The following is an 18,925-nucleotide window of genomic DNA, read 5'->3' on the forward strand; positions in this document are numbered from 1 at the left end:
TGCCTTGTCTGGATTGCTCGGCTTAAAAGACGAAACAAAAAATCTGGACCAGGCTTTCCTGCGTCTGTATTGATGGAGTTTCAGGTTTTAAGCTGCAATGTTAATTCATCTATTGAACTGGTTTCTGGTTGTTAGTTGTTCTTGTTACCAGTTTTGATTATCTGTCACTACTTCGTTGAATTTGTTTTACCCATGCATAATCCTGAGTTTGCTAAAGTGTGTATTTGAGAACTTTAAATTAAGCGTCATAAAGTATCTGTTTCTGTCATGCCACATATTTAAAATAGCCAACATCCTGCAGCATCTCAGAGAAAAGCTATGCGGATGATTGATTTTGCCTTGGTGTATTCCTCTTCAGGATAGCAACAGCATCTTCATCAGTTTGCCTTTTTGTTTGGGGGAGTCACCGGGGAAGCCTTGGTAGCACGGCAGGCCAATCAATAAAAGGCAAAGAGGCGAAACCACGCCCACTTAGCCAAAATCTATCCAATCGGCGTGTTATTAAAGTCCATGGGCGTTACCATCCCCCACCCACCTTTTTGACACTGCCCTACCAAAGCTGTGTGGCTGAGCGAAGTGGATGACGTCTCTGAATTTGCGGGCCGCCGACGCAGGGCTGGGTTTCCATTTTCATAGCGAGTTTCGGGGGGGATCGTCAACATGGAGCAGGAGATGGAGGACAAAACGGTGGAACTGGTGGTAAGATCTTTTTCTATACGGCATTATGAACAACCGAATTGATCGCTGTCAGTGTTTTATTGAGGAAATCGCCGAGGCTCGATTCGACGCCAGGAACGGGCTGAAGCGACTTGTCGGGAGAGGTGGAGGAAAAAGGAGGGGGAACCAGAAATCAGAGGGAGGGCCTGAAATTATCGATACATTTTGCTACGAATGCTCCGCATACTGGTTGGATTGATTAACAAGTCTTAGACATCTCTCTCTGATAAATTTAAAACCTGTGTTGGTTTGGGTACAGTTTGTACATAATGGGAAAAATTAAGAGGTTGATGTGCAATCGTCGGTCGAAGGCAGACGAGAATTCTTGGGGTAGCGTTTACTGCGGTGACGCTGCGCCACTTTAACTGGGCCCTGCCTGATTCTTAGCTAGCCGCCATGCTAACACTGACTAGAATGTCGTGAAGTACGTAAATTTACGGGCAACGCGATGTTATATCATGTAGTTTTAGGGTAAGACGACTTACTCGATAAATGATGTGTCAGTCACATTTTTATACTTTATGTGAACATAGATAAAATCATAACAATGCGTTGCTTGTGTGTTTATATTTTTTTAAAGTGCGTAGAAGGAAGTGTATTGCTTTTTCATTCACACAGCGTTACCTCCACTAGCGAGCATTAGCAATTAGCTTAATAGCAAGCTTGCTAAATACGCTGCTTGACACCAACTTCTACATTTAAAAACAAACTGCTGACTATGTCTAGAAAAACTATTTTTGTAGCCACAAACATAAATTAAGACGACGGTATTATTTTCATTTTTAGTCAATTAAATTTTGCCAAAAACTATTGGGTTTATTGTATATTGATTTTCTGCCTCGATAAACTAGCCAGCTAGGCTAACTGTAGCCTACCAGCCGCTAACATTTACTCTGTGGGGTCAAAGTGGTCGTAAGGAAGACGTCAATTAATACGAGGATCTGATTTGTTATGTCAGCGAAACTGACCTTTAAAAGAATTTCAGTTTACACGTGTTTGGAAGATCTATCGGTTTGTGCAAGAAATACAGTGGTACTGTACAAATTAAAGGTTGAAAGCCGGGCCTAGTAAATAATGTCTTATATTCCGTAGTAGATAATAAGATGTAGTCCTGTTAAATTGGAAAAAAAGTTTCGTAAAAGAGCACCTAATATGTACTTGTACTAAAGAGTCATTTGCTTAAGCATTACAGGTGTCTATAGCCGCTGTCTGCCAAATAGTGATTCCCCAGATGTTTGCATTCGTTTTTATGTCTAATATACTTGCTAAATGTAATCAATAAGATTTACGAAGGGGCTATTATAAAATAAAGAAATTATGTGTATTGTAAGTATATAACTCTACAGTATTGTACCTGCTCTTCTTTCTAAATATAGTCAAGCCAGTTCTTTTTTTCCACTTAAAACATTTCTAGAGCTGGTATGTTGTTTGTTGTAATATCTGTTGCTTTCTTATCCAGATGTCTTAAAAACATGCTGTTAATCTCAATTAGACTTTTTAAAGGAGGGATAAAAATCACAAAATTGATGTCAAAAATATTTCATGAATGATAAACTATATTTTAACACGCCATTCACAACAGTTTGAGAATCCGCAATATTTTTTTTTTCCTTTGACAAATAATCACTTTTTGGTACAACATCTATCAATGACCTAAATCATTCCTCAGTAATTAAGAGCAAGTTGTCTTAAATTGGTAATCTCACCATACATCACAAAGGGGCTTAAAAGTTTATCTGGAAAAATTGGAGGTTTAAATTGCAATGTGGGTAGATAAAGTGACCTTTTTGTATGATTTGAGTAGTAATTTGGCCTTTTAGTTGAAGTAAATGGTAAAACTTAAAACTGAATTTAAGTGCTTGAACAGCCTTAGAATATGTGTCTAGTGATAAAAGCTATTTATCATCTATGGCTATTTATGCCCATGGTTTTCAATTCAACGCTTGGTCATAATTTTCTTGACCAAGGAAAAAAAAGCTTAACATGTGACTAAAGTCATTAAATTACACTAAAGAATAAGACAAAGTGGAGCATAAATTGTTTACCTACACAGAAAATTGAGAATTTTGTCTGGGTTGTGTTCATGTGTTTAATTTAATTTATTTATTTGTCCCAGTGTTATTCACTAACCTCTCATGAGAGTGGGGATGGCAGAACAGTGGGTGGGGCTCATGTCAAAGCGAGAGTGACATTAATTGACGATTAATACCATTGCCCCTCCCTCTCCTCTACCTATCCCCACCCAGTTCATGTCTAATAATGCTTCCGTGTGTATGTTTATCAGTCTGTATCTGTGTGTGACGGGGTGTGTGTTCCTGCGCTCACCGTGCCAATGTGTGTAGCTCTAATACTGGTTTTTCCCCCTCACTATCCCCCACCTCTCTTCCTCCTCTCTCTCCACCTTTGATGGTTACACGCTCACGTCCTCTCAATTTCAAACCAAACCGTATTTATTTATCCATTCTTTTTGTCCCGTTACACACATTTACACTTCACTTGTCCTGCTTCTCACTCCCCACCACTTCCATCCATCTATCCATTCATTGATCCATCTATTCACTCACCCTTTTTGGTTTCCACTTCCCAACATCCCCCCCCCCTCCTTTACTTCCCACGTCTCTCTTGCTCTTCCCTTTCTCTTCCTCCCTCACCCTGTCCACTTCGTTCTCCTCCTCCCTTCCTCTCTCTCTTTCACACAGTGCTCTGTGCCTCGCTCTCTCTGGCTGGGCTGCTCCTCGGTGGCTGAGAGTTTGTGTGCACTCAGGTGCCTGCAGAGCATCCCCTCCACCCGGGCTCACAACCAGGTTCTGCCTCTCTCCTCTTAATTCTGCTGCTCCTCCTCCTTTCCCCTCCTCCCTTGCCATCTCCTCACCCTTTACTTTTTCTTTGCCCACCCCACACAACTCCTCATACCACCTTGGTGCACACAGCACCCACTCACCCCCTCACCCTCCTACCTCCTCACCTTCCGTTGTCCTGTCCTCCCTGTTCGAAGCACTCTGCTCTTGGGTTCTTCTTTGGTGCCTCCTCAAACACTCTGCTTAAAAGTAATTTTATTTATACAAAGTATAACATACTACTTTCAGATCTTTTGAAACAGAACAGTGAAAACGATAAAGTTGCCAGTGCTTTGTCTTGTTTAACCAAAAAAATTAAATAATCTGGATATGCCAAGTTTGAATAGTAAACTATTTCCTCAGTACTTTGGTATGGTAAGAGAAGGGATGCAAGGGTACCAGAGAATAACCATGCACTGAGGAGTATTGTTTTCTCTCCTTCTACCTGGAGGTGTGAGGGACGAGGTGGGGGTCCTCCTTCAAGCTCTGAGAGGCTACATGTTTGCTTGCTTGCCTGCCTAGCTAAACCTGATGTCTTTTTTGTGTGTGTGAATTTTATTTCTTTTTGCTTTTTCTTTTCTTCTATGCATGATCATTAACACTAGTAAGACCACCATCGCTTCTTATCCTGTCTGCTTTGGTAATTGAGAAGACCATTATGGCTTCTTATCCCATTTGACTTGGAACTTGAAAAAAATCCAAGTACAAAGTCTTGGTATTTGGATCTTTTTGTTTGTGTGGTTGTACTGATTGCAGCCACTCAGTTCTGTTGATTTTGCTCAAGCTCTTCCTGTAGCAGCATCACCAAAAGATGGTTATCTGCACTGAGCAAACTTGCAACAGCTCACACTTGAAGTATAAAAAAAGTAAAATAAACAACAGTGTCTACATGACCGTGCAAGCAGCTTTCAGGATAGAGCTTGTTTATACTGCAAAGAAAACTTTTCAGCTCCTGAAAAAAGCTTTAACAGATGGGCTTTTATAATGTATGGACCAACAGGTACACACTGTAGATTTGTTTTACCCCCCTGACATTACTGTTTTCAGATGATACCTATGGGTCATTCATCACCCACACATGTATACAATAGCTCTGACCCTCTCTGAGGTAAACCTCTTCCTGTTTGGGAACCTGGGGATACAAAAATGTAAACATTAAGTATAGCAGTAAACCTATAAATTACATCGATGAATTGGTGTGTTTCAAATGTAGATATGATTTAGATGGTTTTTGCTTTTTTATTTTTGCTGAGTGTACAGTTTGTTGTGAAGGCCTGTTAGCTCAGGAATATGCTTTTTTTTTTTTTTTTTTTAATTTATTTTTTAATTTTTTTATTAAACTGTTAATCTTACAGAGTAGAAACAAGCCTCATAACATCAGCAGTTCGTATTTTTAACAACTCTAAATGATAAACCAGGAGCCCCCAAGAGTACAGTTGGTCTGTGATTTTTGCTGGATGGGTCTAATTAGGAATAACAATTGCTGTCTGCCTTTGGCTTCCAAACAAATATACATACTCTAAGGAGTCTAATAGTTTTAGTTGAATGTACAGAACATGTCAGTACATGAGCTGTGGATAACAATGTTAGTATTAAAGTTTCTATAGCATGTTTGCAGTCAATTTACAAAGGATGCTAGAAATAGCTTAATCTTATTTTCTTTCTATCATTTGTTTCTCAAAGACCAATATCTCTTTTATTACAGTTATACCTGAGCTGAGTGCCAGTGACATACCCAAGATTTTGCCTTTTAATTTCCTGTCCAGACTATTTGACCCACATCACAGACAAGCAAGAGGATAGATTCTTTGTTGCAGCGCTTTTTCTCTTTTCTTATTTTCTTTTCTTTCCTCACTTTGTGTGTGTGTGTGTGCGCGCGCGTGCGTGTGTGTGTGTGTGTGTGTGTGTGCGCGCGCGCGTGCGTGTGTGCGTGCGCGCAAGGCTGTTTGTGCGGGCACGTCTCAGAAACTTGATGGTTACCCCCTCCTTGGCTGTGTTTGTTGCATTCTTGCGCCAAACGCTATCCACACTGCTGTCCCAGCTCTGAAAGTGCCTTTAAACACAGACTGAGTGAGAATGAAACGCTAACCTGGGGCACGTCTTTGTTTTGTTCTTTATCCACAGAACACATCAGGGATGGAGTCACAGAACCTTGTGGACGATCTGTCGCCAAAGAAGAATACAGTTCTCAAGGTGTGCTTTATTACACTATTTCAAATGTACATACAACATTGGTATGGTTTATTATTTAAGAATTGTTTTAACTTTTGTTAAAGCTTCAGCTGACTTTAAAACTATTACGATTTGGACCTTTTTGGATTCTTAAAATACAGTAACCTTTGATATTTACATGAAAGGTTTTGTTGTCTCCTGCTGCAGTTCAAATGAAAACACCACTAATCAGTCTCTCTCTCTTTCTCTCTACTGTGTGTCTGGAGCTTTATTGCGTGGCAGTAAAAATTTATTTTGAACTTTGAGCAGCATTAATCCCCTTCATTCACACCTATACATGGGCTTCAATAAGCACAGCAACTTTGAGCTTCGGTGTCTCCCCCACCTTTTTTGCCTCAATGTATTTATTTTTATTTAGAAAGCTTTCTAGACGGGAAAAATAAAATCATTTAGTAACATTAGATTGCATTACTTGAAAAACTACATTTGAGTTCAAATTTTTTTTAATGCCATGGTGTTAGCTGGGAAACTATGCACTGAAGAACTTCAAGTAAGTTCACCAATCCACAGGTGACACTCCCAGTCAGCATTTTCTCTTCATACAAAAATGAGCTGCTGCTCAAAGTTTGGTATACAGTTGAAATGATTTCCTGTGTCACAGCAGGAGCCTGAAAGATTTAACTGACTGGATTTGCATTATGTGACTATTTATCAACATCTTCTCAGTCTAACACAACTAGACATTTAATCTTCATGTGCTCCTGATATTTACAGCTTAGTAACGGTCCTGTTGTGGGATCTCGTAAACGCCCGTCAGAGGGGAACTATGAGAAGGAGAAGGAGCATTGCATCGCCCTGTTTGACCAGTGGTCGGAGGCCGAGCAGGTGGAGTTTGTTGAGCGCCTGATTTCCCGTATGTGCCACTACCAGCACGGCCACATCAATTCCTACCTCAAACCAATGCTGCAGAGGGATTTCATTACTGCGCTGCCAGGTACCAACAGAGATTGGTGGATGTTTGTTACCCACAGGTTTTGCATGACGTGCATCTTCCCTAACGGCATCGTAGCTCAACAAAGTTGGGTGGTCAAAAAGTCTTTGACCACCCAACTGTGTGTATATATGTGTGTATAAATTTTATTTTTTTTATTTTAAAAGGTAAACAGAAACATAAAACCCTTTTTAACCTTTTAGAAGCATTTTAAAGGAATAAACGCAACTTGATTTATTGATTGTCTTTGAACAATTCAGAATAAATGAGCTCTGGGGACAGATAAACTAACGAGGTGAGGTAATGTCACTGCTTGCACTTGGTCATCTCTTTTCCCCCTCTGTCTAGCCCAAGGCTTGGATCACATAGCGGAGAACATCCTGTCTTTCCTGGATGCACGCTCGCTGTGTGCAGCAGAGCTGGTATGTAAGGAGTGGCAGAGGGTCATCTCTGAGGGTATGCTGTGGAAGAAGCTCATTGAACGCATGGTCCGAACTGATCCGCTCTGGAAAGGCCTGTCCGAGAGACACCAGTGGTAAGACCGAATGCAGGCACTCCCAGATGCAGGTTAATAAGAAAATGAAAATGATATTGTAATGTGTATTGAAAGAAATCTGTTTAAAATATGGGTAAAAAAAAATGTAAAAGGTTAATTTTACATACAGGAAAGCCTGAGGATAAAGTGGAAAGGTTATCCTTGGTTGGGCTTTAGTGTGTGCTTCACATGCAGAAATTCCCAGTGCACAAAGGAGAGTGTCATTCTCTCTCTCTCTCTCTCTCTCTCTCTCTTCCCCCCCAGGGAGAAATATCTGTTCAAGAACCGCACCTCAGAAATCCCACCCAACTCCTACTATCACTCCCTCTATCCCAAGATCATTCAAGATATAGAGGTAAGTCATAACGCCTAACGTGATTACATTCTCATTATTTTTGTGACCTTCGATTTTTTTTTTTTTTTTTTTTTTTTTTTTTTTTTGTTATCAGTTTGTATTATTGCACCAGATATTATTTGTCATCATGATTTTAAGAAAATGGACTTAAGTAAGCAAACCATTTATAGGCATAACTGTATAAGTTTGAAAATAACAATTAGTTACTGAGCTTTACATGGATTATTATTTTGGATTCAGCAAAGAGCAATGTGAATGTAATTATCCTCGAATGATTAATGTCTAAAGTTTTATTTTCACGTTCACATTTTGCTACACTTGTACAAATACTTCTTGATTATGAGTAATAAATGAAAAGATGATTTATTGTTTTCGTGTTAAATTATCATCACAATAATGCTGAAACCATTTTGTAGCGTGGTAGATGTTGCATCTGTTACAGACCTCTTTGTTTCTCTTTCCATCTAGACTATTGAGGCTAATTGGCGATGTGGCAGACACAACTTGCAGAGGATTCAGTGTCGCTCAGAAAACAGTAAAGGGGTTTATTGTCTCCAGTACGATGACGACAAGATCATCAGTGGCCTTAGGGACAATTCAATCAAGGTAACCGAGACTTGGTTATAAATAAAACATATTATTCTTGTGTTTTTTTTTTTCTCTTTATGGCTTACCATCTTACTGTGTGTGGTGTTGGTCTGGACCAGCAGAGTGAGACAGAGAACAAGTGAATTATAGGAAAGAAAGTCTCAACTCCAGGCATGCTGTGTGTTCCACTTATCTGTCTGCCTGTGAGGGGCCTGCAAGAAGATGAGGATGAAGAGAAGGGGTGGATAGGGGAGGAGAAGAGCAGATTTGTCATCTTATTGTTATGTAGGAGGCTGACGCACAGCAAGGGAACAGCTGAATGGCTCTTATGCACATCAGTGCAGCAGTAGGGAAATGGGGCATGAATGCTGCTGTGAGACTGGGCCATTCTTAGCATGACCCAAATCTGCATTCTTTTAAAAAAAAAAAAAAAATTCTTTCTTTGTCTAAATCTTCCTGTGCTTCACTCATATCTTCCATTTTTTTTTTTTGTTTTGTTTTTTTGTTTTTGTTTTTTTGTGCTCCTTTTAGATCTGGGATAAACAGACTCTGGAGTGTCTGAAGATACTGACCGGTCACACAGGCTCAGTATTGTGTCTCCAGTATGATGAGAGAGTCATTGTGACCGGGTCTTCTGACTCAACTGTCAGGTACAGCGCATCTTTTTCCAGAAATAACACAGGGTGTTTTTTGGAGTAGGTCAAAGCTATGTCAGCAAGCTGAACAAATGGTTCAAGTTACTGAAGAGAAAGTTGTGGAAGTCTGAATAAAGCAGAGGATACCACTCAGTATGAATACATCGTATCTCTATATTTACTTCTGCTTGTGCTACAGTTTCAGTTTCAACACTCATAACTTTAACATTTTAAAAACGGTCTCAAAAGGCAGGCAAATATCTGAAAATAACCTTCTTCTTTTTTTTATAAACCTTTTTTTTTCTTTTTTCTTTTTTCTTTTTTTACAATCCCATGGCATGGATATCTATGTAGATAATTGGAAGTTGGTTTAAAGCCATAGGACAGGGCTGTCAAACTCAATTGCACAGGGGGCCAAAACTCAAGGCACACTTTAGGTCGCTGGCCAAACAAGATAAAGATTTATTGAACACACTAAAACAATGTATTTTAAAAATAAATATGAATAAAAACAGACAGGAATATTATTCCAGATTAAATAAACTTAAAAAAATGAACTTTAACTTTAAATATTTTGCTCTTCATAAAAATATATCCTGTCAAAATTATGCAAGTTAGAAATATGAACATGCTGCCAGAAACCCCAGAAAAAATAAATGAAAGCATACACAAGGTTGGAGCCGCATGTAGACGGAGCTGGGACATTGCTTCAGGAATGGAACTAATAAACTGTGCGGGCCATTCATTGTCGTACTTTGCCTTGAGTGTATCATTACACTGCAGCTCCATCTGAATCTGCACAGGTGCAGTTCAGCAAAGTGCGCTGACTTGGTTCAACATTACTTTGCAACAGGGAAAGTGAGGCAGGTTGCACTAGTGCATTTGTGACAGCTTCACTTGAAATGCCTTCACTGCATCATACATGCCATGTCCATGAACTGACAGATTTCCTTGCTGAGCTCAAAAACTCTATTGAGAACTTTTCCCCAACTCAGCCAATGGACCTCTGTATGATAAGGAATGTCGGCAAACTCTGAATCTATTTCCCACACATCCCACGATTGTGTTACGGTGATCATTACATGCTCCATTTTTAGGACTTTACCACACAACGTTTCCTGGTGTATGATGCAGTGATATGCTGTTAACTCACCAGTACATTTCTCCTCTTGCATCTTTACTCGCATCCTGCCGACTAGTCCGCTTTTTTTCACCGCACAACACCGGCGCTCCATCTGTTGTAAGTCCAACAAGTTTGTCCCAGGGCAGTTTCATGTCGGTTACACTTTGATATACGTTTAAAAAAAAAAAAAAAAAAAAAGGCTTTTCCTGTCGTTGTCCCGTGCATCGATTTAATGTTCAATATTTCCTCTCCATGGATGAAGATGGTCAGCTGTGCAATGCATGTCTATACTCTCATCCATAGCAAGAGAGTATGCAATGAAGTTTTTGCTTCTTTCACACAACTGTGTTCTTAACTCATTCACTGCCAGCCATTTTCAAATCAGGTAACTCCCCACTGCCAGGGTTTTTGAGCATTTTTACTCATTTATGAAGAGCCACAGAAAACTGTGTGTTATGATCATATAAACGCTGAACCTACCAAAATGAAGAATAGACTCTCTTCTTTCATCCAAAAAAAAAAGCTTGTTTCTACCATTTTCCATTCTTTAGTAATCAGCTGTAGAGGAGAGGTGGGTTCCACCAAAAATGCCTGTTTTGACCAAAAAAAGGGAGAAAACGAGCTTTTTGTGAAAAATACATTTCAAGCAGAAAAGTGCCTTTGACACTAATATTTCTTGCTTTGTGACACCTCTAACATATAAAATAGTTTTTCACTTCTATAAAACAGAAATAACACTGAGAAAGGTTTTGTTTTATCAAAACAATTTATTTACAAATATATGGAAAAATAAAATGTACATAGTGAAACATTTATTCACAATGAATAATTCACTTTTGTGTGGTAATCATTATAACACTTTCCAGGATGCAAGGGCACACAACAAGACTTGCACCACATTTTTGTCTCACTGCGCAATCCCTTACGTGCGCAAACCCTGCACCTCCTTGCAGGTCTACTTTTACTGCTGGTGGGCTTCAGTTTTCACTGACAAGCTGCCCGAGGTTGTATTCTAGCCCCTCCCATTGAAAAACGTAATTGACGTCTATAGACGTCAAGGCAGTCAACGTAAGTTTTTCAATTGACGTCTATAGACGTCAATGGCAGTGAATGAGTTAAATCAGTGGCCATCTCACAAACCCGATCAGCAATTGTATTTCTCCTCGGGCTCACATTTGCCAAAATCTGCGTTTTGTCTGGACACAAGACGTCACACACCTTCATCATGCAGGCTGATTTGGCTCATCTGCTACAATAAAACTTGCTTTCACAACAGCTTCACTTTGCGATTTTGCTCTGGTGAAAAATGTCTGCTGAAATGTCAGATTCTTCTTTAGCTCTTCTACTTTCTGTAGTTTCTGCATTTAGGTTTTTCAGCTTATCCTGACGTTTTGTCTCGTAGTGCAGTCTTAAATTAAATTCCTTAATTACAGCCACATTAGTTCCACTAATAAGACACATGGGTTTACCAGCAATGTCTGTAAACACATATTCAGTCACCCACTGGTGCTGAAAGGCTCTGCTTTCAGAATCAACTTTTCTCTCCACCATTGTGAGCGGCTAGCTTCGCAGTAACAGAAGTTGGACTTGATTGACGCGGGAATGTTCCCAGTTAGCCTAGCGTTCAGCAAGGAGGCTGCAGCGCTGCATTATGGGATCTGTAGTTTGTATATTATTAGCGCCTCATATCGCCGGGCCATGCATAACATGGTACATAGTACATCTATATAAAATAATCTCGCGGGCCGGATATAAATGTACGCCGGGCCAGATGTGGCCCGTGGGCCTTGACTTTGACACATGTGCGATAGATCCTATGTGGTACAGGGTTTGTTTGTTTTGTTTTTTGTTTGTTTGTTTTTGTTTTGTTTTTTGTCTGCATTTTCTTTTAGATCTCTTAGATTGGTTACTGATGCATCCAAAGTAAAACATAAAATTCAGTGTAAGAACATGACCTAGAACCTGGACTTTTTTCCAGCAAAGAGCTCCAATTGGATTAGAAAGAAAAAGCAACCACTCAGAATCCTTTACACTGTTCTCCCATCTACACAGCAGCAGTTTATGCTATGAGCTTGAAATCCTTGTCTCATGTCCACACTTACAGCCAGGTTAATATTCCCAGCTAACATAACTTGCATGTCTTTGGACTGCAAGAGAAAATGAGAGCTCCTGGAGATTTTTAGTAGTCTTATGTATTTTTTCTTTTTTTTATGTTAATTTGACATCATTTAGTAATATGTTTGGTAAATGTGCTTTTCTAACAGCATCCCATCCGTCTTGTAAAAGCTTAGAATGCTCAAAATACTTTCTGCATGTATTGAGGATCCTAATGTGTGCTTGTTTCACAGCCGGTCATGACTACAGCTGGTGTTGTGCATCTAAGAAATTGAATATAAAAACTTTAGCATATATCCTATCAAAATAAATTCGTTTTACTGTTTTTATTGGAGATAGTTGGATGCATTTCATTGCAGATATTGAACGTCTTGGCTTGTTGTGTATAGGTTGACACTTGCTTGGCTACTGCACACAGAAGCTCAACATTATTTCTCTTATTACTTCACACTTCAGGCGTACTCACTGGGCAGTATCCAAGGAAAATGTGACTTCACTTCCTTAGCAACAGTTTGACAGGCACTTTGTTTGTGGGATTGGTTGTCAGCTTTTCCAGAGTGTTGTGCGTTTGACTCTTGGCGCCTTAGTACAGCTCACTGTATGTACATGTCTGAAGTGTGAAATACTCTCTATTACAAATCTAGAAAAAAAACCTAAAATCTCGTGTGTCTCTATTGTTTTTCATTTTCCTTTGTTTTTCTTCCATGTCCTTTCCATCTCCTTTTTGACCTCTCTTCCTGTTGCCCCCATCTCATTTTTCTTTCCTTCAATCATTTTCCACTGTGTCATTTCTTCTTTCTTTGTTTTTACACCCCGTCCCTTGACATGTCTGTTTTTCCTTCTTGCCATGTTCTGTTTTCTTCCTCTTTCTGTCACCTTTGCCTTTAACATTCGACCCTGCTGACGTCTCCCTCCACTCTACAGGGTGTGGGAGGTAACGACGGGTGAGGTGCTGAACACACTGATCCACCACAATGAGGCAGTTCTTCATCTGCGTTTTGCAAATGGGTTGATGGTCACCTGCTCCAAGGACCGTTCAATTGCAGTCTGGGATATGGCCTCGCCTACTGACATCAGTCTACGCCGCGTCCTGGTGGGACATCGGGCTGCCGTCAATGTGGTTGACTTTGACGACAAATACATTGTGTCTGCCTCAGGGGACCGCACTATTAAGGTGACGACAGTTAGAGAAATGTTCCTTTACAAATCATTTCATCTTTCTTTTTCTTTTACAGAAATATTATCCATCTGATAAAATTTGGATTAATTTGATGTCAGAGTTTTAGTTTTATTTATCAGTAGAACAGATGTACATGATTTAAAAACCCTCCGACTAAAATTTTCCTTAAATATTGTAAACTTTGTGTTGTCCCCCTGTGTAGGTATGGAGCACCAGCACCTGTGAGTTTGTTCGTACTCTAAATGGTCACAAGCGGGGAATTGCCTGTCTACAATACAGAGATCGTTTGGTGGTTAGTGGCTCATCTGACAACACAATTCGGTATGTGTGTGTGTGTGTGAAATTCATGGCTAAACTAGCAAACATATGTCCTCTAATTTAAAATCCGGTAGTCAGTTTAAACCACGGCCTTTGTTAGCAGATAAAGTCATGCTAAGTAATACAGGCAAGCAAAGAAGCAAAGTAATTTGGGATTATGTAGAATACCTGTCAATGTTTCACCATTAAACACCTCTTACATAAATTAAATGTCTGGCTAACGTGTTCAGTCTCCTGATGGGGCAAGATTACAGTAGCTGAGTTTATGATTGAGTATGCAAAAAAGAATTTTTGATATGTTTGTTCAGTTATGTTTACATCTTCTTTTATTTGTATTCACCATCAAATGACAGCATGAGTGTAGAGGGCAGCCAGTATAATGAAGATCCCAGAGTTGGCTTGTTTATGCTCAGTTTTGGCAACAGACATATTTGTTAAATACTTAGGTGTGGCGTCATTCTGTGAGCAGCCATCAGCATTATTATTTTTGTGGTGTACATAAGTGGAAATCTTAGGTACCTCTTGGAGATGTGCCCCCAATCACCTGACTCTTACCTGCAATCTGTCACCTAACAGCTCAGTCCTAGTCGCTGTGTCTTATTTGAATCCCTGCAGTACTACAAACTGATTGCAGTTGAAAAATCTTTGAAGCTTTGTTCTGTTATTTTGATGGATTTTTGATGTACAGTAGAATTTGGTTCCAAAGCTCAATGTCAATAATGTGTTGCATTTCTATTTCTTAACTTGCAGTTTTCACAGGTGAGATTTTTATGTGAAGGCACAGCGAAAGGAATTGTGATTGCATCAGCATAATACACAATCAGCAAACACGTTAGGGCAAATGGATAAATATTGAGTCTTTGGTCTTAGCAGTCACTTTATTTGGCAACTAGATTGTGGCTTCGTGACTGACTTAAACATAAGGAGTTATGCACAACTGTTAGTTGTCTGTTTGAAGTCTGTCAGTTTCAAAGGTTGTAATATTTTAGCTGAATTTAACATGAACACTTTATTTACAAGCATTAGCAATTTCTTTTTCTCTCAACAAGTGAGCTGAAAGTTTAAAAGTCCCAGTTTGACTTGTCAGTGTTTGGAATGATTGCTGTGTAAAAACTGCAGGGTCTGGATCTTGGTGTTTGTTTACAAAGGCTTCTCTTTCTGCAGGTTATGGGACATAGAGTGCGGGGCATGCTTACGAGTGTTGGAAGGTCACGAGGAGTTGGTGCGCTGCATTCGCTTTGACAACAAAAGGATTGTCAGCGGCGCCTACGACGGGTAAGTCATGTAAATACACCGTTTTGTGCACAGACTTTTGTTTTGGGTTTGTTTTGTGACATTTTGATGTACCGTGCAGCAAAATTAAGGTATGGGACCTGCAGGCAGCCCTGGACCCACGAGCCCCAGCCAGCACATTATGTCTGCGCACTCTAGTGGTGAGTAACAGCGATTTAGCATCCCCAAGTGTCTGACTAATGATGTGAGTGCAGCACCTCTGGGGGAGGGGAAAAATGTAGATGTTTGCCTTTTTTATACTAAAAATACAAGGAAATTTTTAATTTGGATAATTTTAACTACCAGTAAATGTCACTACATTTAATGTGCATATTTGTTGATATTCAACGTAGTCACCATCCAGATATTAGTTTGTACATTCACCTAAAACAAACAAAAAACATTATGAATGCTCTTGAAAATACTCTCCACTAAATCTTATTGCTCTTTATTGTGTGTGTGTGTGTGTGTGTGTGTGTGTGTGTGTGTGTGTGTGTGTGTGTGTGTGGCACTGGGCATGGATGATTCATTACAAATTAACTGTGTGACTCTGGTGGAAAACCCATTGCTTGAACTTCTAGTCGGGCCTCTTTAATTTATGGAGAACAGTAGTTCTTTTAATAATCTAGCTCTGTGTGCTAATTATGTAAAAATTATTTCCTAATTTGTTGTGTTTTCAGGAGCACTCTGGTCGCGTGTTCCGTCTGCAGTTTGATGAGTTTCAGATCATCAGCAGTTCTCACGACGACACCATTCTGATATGGGACTTCCTGAACGTCTCAACCAACGGCCAGTCAGAGGGACGGTCTCCTTCACGTACCTACACGTATATTTCTAGATAGCAGGTACCTAGCGACACCTGGCACTGTAAAACCTTTCTATAAAAATCCAGCATTCTGTGTTTACCCTTGTGGTGCAGACCCACCTGTGTGACACTCTGGCTTTCTCTCCCAGGTGTCACCATCAACCGTACCCTTTCTTGGAGGAACCCAGGGCTGATTGGTTGATCGGTGCATCCGTCATGGAAAGGAGCCCATCTCTTCTCGTTCCTCCTTGTCATCTCTCTGTCCATCTCCCACTCAGACCCCACCACCTCCTCCTCTCTGCCAGTTCTGACAGACTCTAAGCTTGTGCCCATTGCCTGCCCAGTAAAGCGACATATATATATATATACACACACACACACAGGTCAACACTGTTGAGGATTCCCTACTACAAAACCAATGCAGCGCTCCCAAGAAGCTCACCTTCTACTACTAATTTATGTTTTGTAAAGTACACTAATGACAGTATTAACTTAGACCCTATATAAGTCACAAGCCCCCCCCCCCCCCCCCCCCCTTTTTTTTTTTTTTTTTTGTCCCCTTGATACAAACTTAAAGCAGCTGCTTCTCCTCAGTTTTCAGTCCCAGCCAAAACTGGTTTCCACTGATATGGAATCGCTTATAGATATATATTTATAAATATATATTACATAGACACACGCGCGCGCGCACACACAGACACACATATGTACACGCACAGTGGCACAGTTGGACAGAGGATGACCGGAGCTGTGATGCGGGAGACAGAGACTCTTTACTCAGCTCTAGGAAAGAAGGGAAGGATGGGAGCTGGAGGGAGTGAAGGAGGGATGGAGGGAGAAGTGTTTGGGATTGCATCCCTTCCTCCCTTTCACTCTCTCTTATGTCTCCCTATCTCTCTCTTTCTCTCCACCCACCCCACCCTTCCTACGCTCCCTCTCCCCAACCTCCAGAGATGCACACTCGTTTGGAATATGGGGGTGCGCGCACATACACACTCAAAGTTTGCAAGAGTGTGTGTGTGTATGTGGACTTGTGAAATGGCAGAACGGAGCAGAAGCGTCACAGACATGCATGTGAGGGTGCCTTGGATACAGCATCCTGGTACACCTCTGCTCTTTTTTTTTTTTTTTTTTTTTTCTTAAACTCTTCGTTTTTTTATTACTGTTATTTTCTAATTTTATTTGAGTATTTTTGGTTCTTAGTACAAAGAAAAAATCATACTAAGCGTAGTCCTTTCTTCCCACCCTCTTGCTCTTTCTCTGTCTTCTTCCTCATTCTTTCTTCTAATCTTGACCTCTTGTCCATCTGTCCCTTTCACACCATCTTTCTCTCCTTACATCATCATCATCATCATCGTGCTTGCTTTGGTTATGAGAGAAGCTGGAATTCAAGAGCTCAAATTTAGCTGTAAACGGAGTTGTCTTGTCAAAAATTGTGTTGTATATTAAAAATGATTTTTTAAAGAAGAAAATGACCTTATTGTGAATAAAGTACTTGACAGTGGTGGAGTGTTGAGCCAACTGTAACATGGATGAGTGTCTAGTTGTCTATCTGTTCTCGTCTGTGTGGATGGTACGTGTGGTGTATGTGTGTGTTGCACTGCCTCTCCATCTGACTGAAAGTTCATTAGGCCTTTATCTGAAGTATATTGTAAGCAGGCTAGATGGGAAGGAAGTAGCTGTTGTTACCTACAAGAAAACCGTTGGACCGAAAATACCCTTACACACAATGACACTTAATGTATTCTATCAGATTGCTTGCAGACACATTGTTTGGAGTACACGCAAATCTGAAAGAATGCTGCATGTAAATGCCGTCTGTCAACATGGAACATAGCCCTTTGATAGGTACTTATCTTTTGCCCTATTGCGTTTTCTAAATAGAAATGGTGTTTTTTGGGGGTTTTTTCCTATTATTTTAAAAAATTAAAAAGGATGGCACGCATTATAAGCGCACACCTCGTTCGGAACATGTACATTAGGTACTGCACAAAATTTGAGTACAAAAATGTTTAACATAAAATCCATGGGGAAATTATCAATTCTCCCTGCTAGTGATCATCAATTTCAGTCTCCGATTAATGAAGACGTTCAGAAAATGAGTGCCAGTGGCTGAGAGTTTGAATTTAACGGAAGCCAGTTTGCATCTTGGCCTCAATAGTCAACTATGAGAAAGAAAGATATAGATTTTTTTTTTTTTTTTTAAAGAAAGGAATGCATGCTAGTGAGGTTGTATTCCCTGTTGCTACTGTTCAAGTATTGAATGCAGCCACCAGGTGGGGGTATAAACTCAGCTTTCTCCTACAGGCCGATCTGTTTATGAGTCTGTGCCTCTGTGACTGTTGGGTAGCAAGGTTTGGAGTCTAAACAACCTGTTACAGCAGATCACATGCCCACTGTTGTAAACACTAACTGTGAAGGAGGGATGTATACTTTAAAAAGCTTACAGTGGAGGACTTCTAGCAAAGCTCTGGGTAGTGTATTTGAGATCTATAATACATTTGTTATTGTGCAGTGTGTTTTCTCTAGGAGGAAGAGAAGGAGGGGAGGTGGCCTGCTGAGGGGGTTGGTTTTCTTCATTTCTGGGTTTAGTTCAGTATAGTAGAATGTTTCAAATTCTGGGAATAAGTTATGTGGGATGGATTTGTGCTTGGTGGAGCACCATTAATATATGATGTGTGTATGTGTTGGATATGGGTGTGTGTGCTTCCTCTGGGTCTGTGGGATTTTGGCCCATAATTCCTGCAGCTCTCAGGTCACAGCTCCGTTCTCACGCACATATTTGGCATTCCTTCCTCGACATGATTACCATACACCTTCCACTCCGGGTTTGGCTATGCGGAATATTTCCATCATTCCCGAGTGGAACTGGAGCAACGTTCCAAAAATGAACAGCTCGCCCCACCGCCACCACCCCCTACTCACTTGTCTTTATCCTATCCCTCCCACCTCACTGTCTCCTCCTTGTACAACCCCCCCCCCCCCCCACAGATTCCTGCTGCTTTGCAACAGGAATCCTCTGGTACAACCCTCCCCCCCCCCCCCCCCCCCCCCTGAGTCAGCTGTTTGTGTCTGCAGACATGATTGGGTCATTTGGCAGTGACATCTTTTCACTGACCTCCTGCTAGGATAGGGAAGGAAGGGGAGGGATGGGGGATAAGATGAGCAAAGAAGCAACTATTAAACTGTATCTCACTACTGCTTGTTGTCTGATCCTCCATGATGGAAATTGACTGCAAAGCTTTACAGCGGGGAAGTGACTGCTGGTTTTTGCACAGCAAC

At 40.5% G+C, this 18,925-nt stretch overlaps 1 protein-coding gene across 2 annotated transcripts; it reads left to right on the plus strand.

Moving 5' to 3' along the window:
• Nucleotides 1–539: 539 nt before the first annotated feature.
• Nucleotides 540–17,174, plus strand: fbxw11a (F-box and WD repeat domain containing 11a). Of its 2 annotated transcripts, XM_026193166.2 has the most exons (14): nt 544–699; nt 3,417–3,521; nt 5,679–5,747; nt 6,501–6,720; nt 7,066–7,252; nt 7,517–7,607; nt 8,076–8,213; nt 8,727–8,845; nt 12,993–13,242; nt 13,451–13,569; nt 14,731–14,841; nt 14,921–14,999; nt 15,519–15,683; nt 15,793–17,174. In XM_026193166.2, the coding sequence occupies exons 1-13, from the start codon at nt 661–663 to the stop codon at nt 15,678–15,680; spliced, it is 1,689 nt and encodes a 562-aa protein (XP_026048951.1). In that variant the 5' UTR covers nt 544–660; the 3' UTR covers nt 15,681–15,683; nt 15,793–17,174. The 2 variants fall into 2 exon arrangements, with proteins under 2 accessions (XP_026048959.1, XP_026048951.1); XM_026193174.2 differs by lacking the exon at nt 3,417–3,521 and having other exon boundaries at nt 540–699.
• The last annotated feature ends 1,751 nt before the right edge of the window (nt 17,175–18,925 follow it).

Source organism: Astatotilapia calliptera, chromosome 2 (genome assembly GCF_964374335.1).
Source record: "Astatotilapia calliptera chromosome 2, fAstCal68.1, whole genome shotgun sequence".
Lineage (NCBI taxonomy): Eukaryota > Metazoa > Chordata > Actinopteri > Cichliformes > Cichlidae > Astatotilapia > Astatotilapia calliptera.

Coding starts and splice junctions, on each gene's coding strand:
- fbxw11a (XM_026193166.2), top strand. CDS start 661: ATGGAGCAGGAGATGGAGGACAAAACGGTGGAACTGGTG. Junction 3,522..5,678: donor CCACCCGGGCTCACAACCAG/GTTCTGCCTCTC, acceptor CTTTATCCACAG/AACACATCAGGGATGGAGTC. Junction 13,570..14,730: donor TCATCTGACAACACAATTCG/GTATGTGTGTGT, acceptor CTCTTTCTGCAG/GTTATGGGACATAGAGTGCG.